At 37.9% G+C, this 11,685-nt stretch overlaps 1 protein-coding gene across 6 annotated transcripts in view; it reads left to right on the top strand.

Moving 5' to 3' along the window:
* LOC108749996 (polypyrimidine tract-binding protein 1) overlaps positions 1-11,685 on the top strand; it is a 389,037-nt gene that overhangs the window by 226,726 nt on the left and 150,626 nt on the right. For all 6 annotated transcript variants that reach the window (XM_018489177.1, XM_018489162.1, XM_018489152.1 and 3 more), the window contains one exon: positions 8,269-8,373. In XM_018489177.1, the coding sequence (XP_018344679.1) occupies positions 8,269-8,373 (105 nt within the window). The remainder of the gene's footprint in view (positions 1-8,268; positions 8,374-11,685) is intronic.

The following is an 11,685-nucleotide window of genomic DNA, read 5'->3' as shown; positions in this document are numbered from 1 at the left end:
TCTCTCTCTCTCTCTCTCTCTCTCTCTCTCTCTCTCTCTCTCTCTCAATATCTATAAAATATTATTAATAATAATAATTATTATACTTTTTTATATTTATTAAATAATATCATTTTTTAATAATATTATGAGTAGTTCAAATATAATCACTTATCAATATTTCAGGAGTTTATTATTTAATATTACATAATATTATTAAAATATACTAAAATATTTATATATAATATTATACACTTAAGAATATATGTGTCGAATAAAATATTACGTAATGTTAAATAATACTCCACGTTTATAGGATGGTATAACTCGTCTGAGGGCGAGAGTGTTGCATATTTGTAATATTTATTTTAAATTTAAATTTGAGATAGATTTAGAGTAAATTCGAAATCTATGCAAATTAATTATACTTTAGTATTAAAGCTGAAGTGTATGTATTGATAAATGCCGATATGTATCGATACGATATATATCGATGGATTCTTTATTTACAATTTGGAATAAAATCGGTAAAAAGAAATTATTTTCCTAATCTTTAAACGCCGCACTACGGGAACAACACACTGGTGTATGGCACATCCAATCCAATTCGATTATTTATAACTGTCATTGAGATAAACATATTGTAAAATTTTTTTTTAATCGAAACGTCAGACATTAAGAAACATAATGATATCAAGTAAATGTATCTGTATTAATAAAAACATTACAAGCAATGGAAAAATTATTATAGAAAAGATCGAGTACGTCATACCGAAAGGTATTTAATGACAAGGAGTGTTTTTCATTTTCCAGTTAACTTACAGTTAGACTTAACCTGACGGTAATGTAAAAACTGACTTTTTAAAATCTGGTTAATCACCAAACTGATGAGATTTTAGAGTTACCACTATACCAAACGATCAATTTAGCGATTAATCGTAGTTAGAAAAAACACAATTTTTATATTATCATCAAGTCGAGTGAAGTTAAGTCTAAACAAAGAGTTAATCAGAAAATGAAAAACTCTTAGTGACACAAGTCGATATAAATATTGTTCTATCTTTCTTGACATTCCATGAGCATTTCTAACAAAGACAGAATAATACGTGCGTCATCAGGAAAGCCCTCCCTTAAGGCGGTGCCACCTCTAGAGGATAAATCGACGTAAGAAAATATTCCAATATTTATTCAACTAAATTTTTTTGTTATGTACAAGTTTCTAGCGCCAATATGATCTATCAATTTCGTACTGGATCGTTGGGAACGCATCGGCAGGTTTCTCCCGACCACAAGATGCAAATAGAAACCTCCTAGCTGCGCATGCTAATTAAAGCGAAATTCTCGATCCTCGTATCGACTTCATTAGCGGATAGATATACGGCGGACTGCGGAGGGAAACACCACTAATGATGATAGTTATGGGTGTATGCCGTACTGGTAATGTCGATGATCGGCGCCACCATTATGTACAGATCAAACTTTTCAATGCGACCCTTCTACTATCACGAGCATCGGATTAACAGTTCCGTTCATTAACTCTAGCAAATCTTCACACGAGAGTTATCCGTGATGAAAGATGTCCTAGAATTACCGACGTTCCTTTCATCCAGTTTTCTTTTCAACGATCAATTTTTCTCCACTTTATTTTGTTTTTTTTTTTTTTTTTCGACGTCGGCCGCGTCAATCTTTTTCATCGTTTGGGGTCAAAGGGCCAAAAGACGGAAGGACGGTGATTCCCGTTTCTACCAATTACGTAATTTAATTTTAATTTCGGTTCAACTAATTCTTCATCTTTTTCTGGTTGTGGGAATTAGAAAAAGATAAAGAGTAAATTGAACCGAGATTAAAGTTAATCCACATTGGTAAAAACGAGCATGAGAGTAAAGTGTTCAGTATTTGTAACTACAATTGCACGGTAAAATATGAAAATTATAGTTAGCACTATATAATTTATAGTTATTTTCGGTGCCAATTATATATTTTTGTTATAAATATGATTATTATTACAGTCATAACTATAATAAAAATGGAACTCTTAACTATAATTATTTTATCATGCAATTACAGTCTCAAAGTTTGTCAATCATCGAACACCTTTCTTTCAGTAAAATCTTATTCCGTAATCTACTTAACTGTTAAGTCACGACCGGTCAAATTTATTCGGGAATTTGTCCGTCGCGGAGAGATTTCGTAACCTTAAATAAATTTAATAAAATAAAAAATAGAGTAAGTGAACCACACACAGTAAAGAGATGCAAGTCAGGCGATTATCGTAGCTGATAATCCTGTTTACCATCCGCCGTTCGACCCGACGAGTTCGCAAAATTCCAACGCGTCCCATGTAAGAGAAGACGCGATCCACTTTCGCGACTCTTTGTGTGTTTCGAATATCGGATCGTTCCATCCTCTCTGTTCGCGGTTCAGTGACGCCGAAGCACAGCGATCGCAACAGAAGCGTTTCATCCTAACGAGCGGCTTTAATTTCTGCCCTCTTTCCACGTCATTTGCCGTAGAGGAGAGGATCTCGACGAGAATCACGACTCGGGAAACTTCCGTTCTCAAATTATCCAGCTTGTAGGCAAGTCGTGATACAAGTTGCATAAAGGTACCTCTTATTAGTAGATAATTATATCCGATATCGATTCTGTGATCTCGTTACTTCTTCTATTGCATTTCGATTGAATTTTAATTGAAATGGGGACACTTTTGCTAAAGTTAAAAATTACGGTAGACTAAGAGAAAACCTTTATAAATTTATGTACTTAAAATTGATTAATTTTACGTCTGCAATTCATTAAAAGTTTTTCACTGCCATCGCTTAATCTGTTATATTGATCTGTCTTAAGTTTCGTTTCGATAACACAATGTTTCTTCGCTACTATAGTTTCCAACATGTCAACGAAACGAATTGACACTTAATCCCTCATTGGCAGTTTTATCGATACTATTCATCCTTCATTACACAACGATGACCCGTCGCAGGTGCGTGATGTCGATCAATTGCCGATAAATTTACGTCATCAGACGTCATTTGGTATTAATAACTTCTTGCGATTACGGAAACTTTATTCATCAACGGCAATATGGCGTGTAGAAGCGTAGATAGGAGCAGGTAATATGAAGAATAGGATTCGTGCATAATCCTGTTCCGTGAAACGAAGTATTTCAACTCTCTTTGGTCCTAAAATCTTCGTAATTTCTCCGGCTAAAGTTTTGGTCGAGGGCTTGTGTATCCAGAAGTCATCCATCTCGAAAGGCAATAATAGCATCCTCGCCCCAACCAACCAAGCACCCTTTCCTTGGCAGCCTATCACCAGGGCTATCTTCGGCCAATATTATTTTAGCTACGTCGTGTGTTTCGCATCCTTCCATCACCATCGTCATCATCGCCGTCTTCGTCCTTTGCTCGAGACGACTTACCGAGAAAATTGACCTACCTGCTAGGCAATCACCGGCTCGTAAGCGACGAGTAGCCATGCCCGAGGATAACAGGATCACAGCTAAGATTGCTTCCGGTAACAATTTTGATATTCAGACTTCGGTCGAAAATTGCGTTTGATTTTGTCATTTCTTCCTTGACCACGCTTCTTTCCAGCTATGACGATCGAACAGAATTTAACACACTCATTCACGTGCATTCGGTATTCGCGTTCGTCCGATAGTTCGTCAGATCCAGATAAGCCCAACGGAGCGTGTCGCGAGTTTTCTTCTTCGATAGCGTCCGCAGCCGGTGCGTGAGATTGGTTTGTCATCCGAGCGAAGCTTCATCGTCCTCGGGTATCGCTCGCTCAATGTACCAACGTCCGTCTCCACTCCCTCTGTGCGGGGACGATCTTGGGACAATTCCGTGCGGGTCGTCGGGCACGTAAAACGCTCGCGCGCTCTTCGCCGGGTCGCACGGGAGATTTTCTTTCAGCGGAAACACGAGCAAAAAAAAAACAAGAAAGAGAAATGGAGAAAACGGCGATCGAAAGGGGCGGGTAAGGAAGAAGGAAAGAGTGAGGCAGCGGCTGCTTCTTGGATTTAAGATCTCGACGAGGTTCGCGGAGATCGAGAGAAAACAACCTTGCGATCCGCGAAGTTGAAAGAAGAAGCCGAGACGGGAATCGAGATGATGGTTGTTCAGGGGGGTGGAGAATTGAGGGATGAAAGCAGATAGGATACAGCGGGGAAGAGAAAGAGAGAGAGGGAGAGAGAGAGAGAGAGAGAGAGAAACCGGAGTTCGTGACGGTGGTTACGAGGCTCTGAAGCGAAAGGGGAGCTGGCTGGTCCATAATCCATACGTCCGCGGGAAATAAATAATACACGAGCACCAAGACCGGGGCGGACAGCTCCGCCGGATGTTGGTCAGAGAGGATGAACCCCCTATCCCCATATCCGAGGAAAATATGGAATCCGAGTCCCTTTCCGTGGCTTGTCTCCACTCATGCTGCTTCTCTCCCTCTTCCTTTTTCTATGATCGTGGAGAGACGAGAATCTCGTTCCACATAAGAGCTCCTTCTTGCCGCTCTTTGAACGATATTCCACCTAACAGCGCGCACTCAATGCGCTGAGAACGTTCGCAGTGTACTTTCGCAAGATAAACCGTGTATGAAACGTGCTTCGTCGCAGAGAATGCGTTCTTCTAATTGCACTTGCGGAACTTTCCGCGTGTATTTATTTTTCGGGATGGGGCTAAACACTTTTGTGACTTTTCGTACTTCGAACGTGTAGACGTACGTTAATATACATTAAATATACATTTAAATGTAATTAGACGTGTACGTAACACATTTTTTTACATTGCATTTAATTTACACGCTTCCGCGCGATGCTACTTACATTGAAAAACATGATGTTGTCTCAATGGTATTATTTTTTTAATTGAAAATAATTTTGTCAATTCAAATAATACGTTAATTAAACAAATACGTTGTGCTCTTGTTTTAATAAAATATTGTTTGTTTTATTAACATGTGTGAGCTAAGAAAGTTATTTTCACTTAAGGATGTATATCTGATGTGCACAGTCCCTACTAAAAGTTTGAAACTAAAAATGTGTTAATGTTTACACTTTCTATACAACAATAAATATAAAAATTAAATAGATACGAAACAGTTGTGTGATCTAACATGATATTTTTAATTAACGACACCTTTTTACAATTTATTTATTGTATTTGTTATTATTTGGTATTCTTATAATATTTCAACTTAAAAAATGACAACAAATACAGTAAATAAATAAAAAGGTGTTGTTGATTAAAAATATGATGTTAATTACTTACACAACTTTCGTATATATGTATATAGTTTTCATATTCATTTTTATGTAGAAAGTGTAAATATTAATATATTTTTAATTTCAAACTTTTGGTAGGAATTGTATATCAGATCTTAAAATAATATTGTTGATATAACATCATGTTTGTCAGTGTTGCTGTCTCGAGTGAAAAATTAATTTCTAGAAGTAGCATCGTTTTATCTGTAAAAAACATTGTTTTTTACAGATTTTACTAAAAAATATCTTGTGATTGAAAAATCTATCAATGTATGTACTCTATCGATATCAATCCATCTCTATCAGTACATATATCGGCAAATAGTTTTTTCGATAATTTTTTATAGTTAGAAGTACACTCATTCGTCCGGAATCTCGTAATAGCGAGTTAATGTACAAAATTCCTTCCATACGCGCCAGAAGCATATGAGTAGCATGAATGGGGTAATAGAACCGTGGCTCCCAATAAGACCCTGAATTTCATGGTTTAGAAGTGAAGTGGGGACAACTTCGTTTATTACATTCAGTGCTCTGAACCGCGCGCTATTACGAGATTCCGGAGTTTAATGCTACATACATTTCCATCTTTAGTACTTAGGTGTAATTAATCTGCATAGATCCCGAATTTAATTTTAAAGTGAACGTTTCATAAATATATGCAATTTTTCCTAGAGAGTCAAGCTGCAGAAAAAAAAATATTTCTGCATTTGCTTCTTGCTGCATTTGCGAATTAAATTGACTCGTTGTTTCAATTACCGATTATATCCTGGTTTACCAATTGCAGTTGAGGTATATGTACAATAGTTTTATTTATTAATATAGTTGTCTATTAAAATAAGTATATACTAATAATTTCGAATATAAAGATCATTTATTCATTGTTATTTTAATTTTTATAATCTATTTTATTAATTTGATAATAGAATGTGTACTGGTACATATTTTTATTTAATAACTCATCATGTTCATTATTTTCATTATGGACTTATCGCGACTATAATTATATACTATAGTTATAATGGAAGAATATAACCGATAATATTATCAGAACAAAAAGCATTGCATTGCGTAGCTATAAATTATATAATTTTATTAATTTTATCAAATTTGCGTTTAATTTTTTTACACTGAGGATGACCTAATAACAAGGTCGAAATGTTTGTTCTAAGAATTTGAAATATATAAAAATCTGGCTTGTAGCTCCTTCTTGTTATTTATTGTTTATTTCCGTTAAATTTCGAGAAAGCAAAAATTCTTTCTCGCGTAAAGCGGAGATTAGATATCCATTTTTTTTTTTAATTTAAATTCGAAGAAAGTCGCAAATCATGGACTTCGCAATTTTCCTCCTGGCTTGTTTACTGAAATCGAAAGAAATCTTTGTAAATGGAAGGATAATAAAATCGGTTGTTTTGTAAACGAGCGAATGCAGTTATTTAAATTGGTCAGCAACTTTTCTAGTTAACATTCAAAGAGTAACGAAGTCAAGAGAGTTGCTCTTGTCTTTTGTTGCTCGATGACCCGAGGGTTAGCCGCGAGTGAATCTGCCATATCCTATGGTTCACTTCCTTCCGTTTCGTTCAGTCGTCTTTTCAGTCTTTGATTTTGCATTCCGTCTCGACGTAGCCGAAGTTCTCAGTGGTTTTCCTTACGAGTTATGAATTATCTTTCATGCATTTTCGCCTGTGTAAGACAACGCAGAAGGCTTTCGCTGTCAAAGCTCATCTACAAATTTAACGGACTACATCCAACCGCGATTGCATAATGTAGCTTATTTCGTGAATAGATGCAGCAACGGTACAGCGGGGAATAAATATTTCGTTAAGCGATACACGATGCATGCGATCTCCTTTGACGTTGAACGCTGCCGACGAGAAAACCGCGATTCTATAATGAATGGCGTTGTGAATGAGAAAAGTCGTAATCGTGAAAAGGCGAGTCTTTCGCTATATCAATAAGGAAAACACGTTACGTGCTTAAAAAGAAATCGTATTATGTTTTCAGATATTTGTTAGATTTTCTATACAAAATATCCGCGGAATAACGTGGCGATGTTAAATGAAACTAATTTCAGAAAAAAATTTGCTAAAACATACGTAAAGGCGCAATCTGAGCGTTGATTAATTTTTAAACCTTGCATTACGAAACAACACTAAATGCGACTATAACCCAACCAGATTTTCAGATTGCCTATAACTTTCATAAAAATAGACACATTCGCCGAAAGGAAAATTTATGGTATTTGCAACTATAATTATATATATATATATATATATTGTTTTTATCAATAAACATTATAACAGTAATTGTAAAATTCTTTACAGTAATTGCACGTAGGGCGATTAATGTAATCTCTCAAGAGTCGAAAGTAGAAGTTCTTGTGATGATCTGCGAAGGAAACGAAGGCTCATTAGGGATTAATTATTAATATCTCGCGAGAGAACTCTCTTCGCTCGAGTGACCGCAGCGTTTTTCCGCGTCCGAGACGTTAAGTCCGTTAAGTATTTAGATTCACAGACCTATGTTAAAAGCGTCTTACTGCTATACGCTTCTGACCCGTTTTTTCTTTTGACGCCAAGTCCGAGATTTATCCAGCGCTCTAAGGAGACATCGAATAGGATTTTGCTGAAGATCCGCTTCTTTCCACTTTTTAAGTAATCGAAAGATGCTCAACGTGATAATTTATTTCAATTTCTCTCAAAGTTACGAGGATAAAACGAGACGAGCGATTAGTACTCGTGAAATATTGTACCGTCCAACTTAACGTTATTCCGTAAAATTACAGTGATACTTTTACGATTTGCATGTTAATGTTGCAATATGTTTTTTATCGATACTCTGAAAATATATAATTAATAATATTTGAAGATCGTCGTAGAGTTATAAAAAGAACGCGCGACGTTCGCAGTAATTCCGAATTACGTTACTCGCTGACGTAAAATATATATGCGTCGTGGAAAGTGGAATTTATTGAGGAATGCGTCGTGTAAAAGAGTTATTTATATCACGCAAATGTATTCTCTATTGTTGCAGAGGGGTAGTGACGAGCTTCTATCGCAAAGCGGGGCAGTCAGCAATGGTGCTTCAATGAGTCCGCAACCTCATCACGCAGCCGACAACAACAATGACGCCAAGAAGGTGAGTGGTTTTAATTAAGATAAGATACTGCGAGGAATATCCGATATCGTCAGTGTCAGATTTCACAGAGTCCGAAGATAGGCTCTAAGGCTTTTGTCTAAAAGCGGCAGAAAAGAATCTTCTGACAATCTTATTAGAATAATTATCGTTTATCACTTGGTTTTATTCGATAATAAATTCCGTTCCAAGTGCATGTAACGAAATAGTACAACGAAAAATTTGAACCAGAATTTGAAAAAGTTAAGCCGTTTATCCAATACCTATTACTAAAAATTGACTTTGATCCCTTCACGGTCAAATGATTTGACTCATATTTTGCTACGGTGGAACTGAAGTTCTTCAATGTCTTTTGCTGGAAGAGAAATTTGAAAAAATTAAGCCGTTTTTAAGAGCAGACGAATAATTGAACGGACGGATCGACACTGTAAATTATAAAGCAGTTTGCTCTCTCCTCTCTCTCTCTCTCTCTCTCTCTCTCTCTATATATATATATATATATACTGCACTATTTAATAATTTTAAAGAACTCTAAGAAATGGATGGTCGCGTAAATCTGCCGATATTTTATATTTCGTTCCTCTTCGAAAATCTCTCTCTTCTATTCCGGCGACTGTAGTAATACACGCAGCACGACCGAATAATAATACAAGGAACGCCGATAACTTCCTTTTCGGTCCGTCCATTTCGCCGATGGCGGGAGCGGTCGTGCGGAGCTTTTTGGAAGAGCTTTTTTTCTCCCTTCCAGCTACGCTCGGCGGCGAACCGACCGCAACCAGAACGCGCAACGAACCATAAATCATTGCATACCAAAGAGAAATTCGTATGCAGTGACCTCGATTGAAATGCATCCATTGAAATCTGATCGGTCGCTTTCGCGTCCCCGAAGAGTTCTCGCGTTCCTTCCGGCCTTCCTAGTTGCGACGAACGTATGGCTGTCCATCAAAGGGATTGGGAATCGTTTTTTTTTTTTCTTTTTCCCCAGACAAGTCGGGCTAAAGCCGAATCGTTTCTCGTAGACATTTTTAACCAAACGAGATGGAAAAAAAGATACTGGCGCGGATGGACTCGCGAAAGGAAACTTAAAATTTTTCACACAATCTATTAACGTATCGGCGCGTGTCAACGAAAGATACGACAAATATTAATTAGCCTGTGTGCGCAACGTCGACAGTCGTGAGATAATCGTCGGCCGTTGGACGAAGAGAAATTATCGACGTGTAGTTCCGCAGGAAAAATTAATTCCTGGCGCAGCCCTTGCACGTCACCTCGAGCCGATGGAAACTGCAGCAGAAAGAAAGTGGCCATCCGATAGATAGAATCTGACGATTATTAATCGGTCTACTTGCAGGTTATAGCATCAGTGAAAGAATGGATGATTTTGTGAATGCCATTAAGCAAGTCTATTTATGTCTCACTGAAATTGATAGTCGGGTCAAGTGTAAATATTTTATCGGAACATTTCGACGGGACGTCAAAAGTCGACGTCGGCAGTGGAGAAGGGATAAAGAAAGGATTTCGCATTAATTAAATGAATAATTGAGTCCTGATGAAATGAATTACTTTTCACATATAAAACAGTGCCTGTAATGAGATTTTCAGGCATAACACTTAAACGTAGTTGATTATTCTGCTCACATTTCACTGTGATTGGATCGATTTCTTAAAACTTCAGTTTTACATCTTAAAATCTTATCGTAGACACCGCTTGACGTAGCTTGTAGTGATAAACAAAAGATATCATAGATGTAAGACTTGACATTGAATAGTTTTTAAGATACGGCGCATGAAAGGAATGAAACTTGTACTCGCGGAGTTTATCTTTGATACACCATAGTTAAAAAGTATCCATTGGTGAGAGCTTAGTGTCTCTATGAGTCTGAGTCTATGTAGCGTCTTAGAGTCCAATTTTTCACGTAATTATTGCGGGACACTTTCTGCGGACGTTTCGAATTTTCAAGAGATGAAAAAAAATTCACGCCTTAAGAGCGAGAGGAGGCGGCAACGTTCGTTTCGTGAGAGAAGGGAATATAAATGTGTGCCATAAGATACAGCTTTTAAGCGTGGTAGTGCACCTTAATTAATATTTTGCGCGCTGCTGAGGCGACAGCCGTTTACGGCTCAAGCTTCACCACCACGTGAGGAGGACGAACACGGCACTTTTCTCGTGCACCTGCTCTCGTCACGTATGCTCAACGTCGTCACATGTCGCTTCAACGAAGGACGGATGAAAAAAATGGTGAAATTTCCGGGGACGCGAATGACGAGGAGGACGTGTCTGCTGAAAACCGCATGGAGAGACCGCCGGGCGTGTCTCAGATCACTCGTGCACGCTGCACGTGCAACCGGCGGATGTGCCGAAAGTTTCGACCTCGTTCCTCGCGTCGTTAATCATTTTCCGTATAGCTGGTAAACAGAAGCAAACCGTGGCGCGATACGTGTAAAGCGTTACGCGGCCGCGCGCGGGCTTTCATTTTCCGTGGAATTTACCGAAATTCCTGTTTAACTGAATCCACGAGTTTGCGTCACCGAAAAATGCCGATACAGTTTGATTAATAGCTCGGCCGGCACGTAACTCCCCCCGTGCTTCCGCCCGTTCGCCCGTCCGTATATTTTAATCGGGAAACGTAATGACCGATGCACTCTTTAAAGCCCCCTGAGTTATCTTTTGGCACACGGCTTTTACAAGCTACGACGAGACGTGTGTGGCCGTTTAGCGCGTGGCACTAAATCGACGTATCGCGGCAGTATTTTTCTCCCGACGTTACCGTCATTTTTGATCGTGACAAACAATGCCATTCGAAAATGTCAGGACGATCTTTAATAGTCTCGTTAAAATAACTGCCGGGAACGAAAGCCATTCCCGGCGGCCAGCGACTTTGACTTTTTAGTGGCTGAATGGACACGTCTAAAATATTATTTTACACCGCTCACGTTTTAATCATACTAAATGCCATTTTGATTATCATAAAATGCCCGTTGCAAATAATCATAATAATTTTCAAAGCGTTCTCTGATACATTGATATCACTTCTTTTGCAGAAATTAAATGCTAATTAATTTCACCGTAATTGTATCTGCTGGCAGCACGTTCTTTTTCTTCGTCACAAACAACAACGAGTGATACTGTTTTACAGAATATTTACGGAAATAAAAATATGCCGTGGCGCCTGATGTTTCTCACAGTACGAGTTGCACAAATATCTCGACGAGAATGCGAGCGCATTACAATAGCACAACATGTAACGAAAAATCGTTGTGTCTATCGACGATCGTTAGTGTCTCTTCCTTTCTTTCTTTCTTTCTTTTTTCTTT

This window comes from Trachymyrmex septentrionalis, unplaced genomic scaffold, assembly GCF_001594115.1.
Source record: "Trachymyrmex septentrionalis isolate Tsep2-gDNA-1 unplaced genomic scaffold, Tsep1.0 scaffold11, whole genome shotgun sequence".
Lineage (NCBI taxonomy): Eukaryota > Metazoa > Arthropoda > Insecta > Hymenoptera > Formicidae > Trachymyrmex > Trachymyrmex septentrionalis.
Note: the sequence above shows the minus strand (reverse complement) of the source record. Positions and strands in the feature narration are given on the sequence as shown.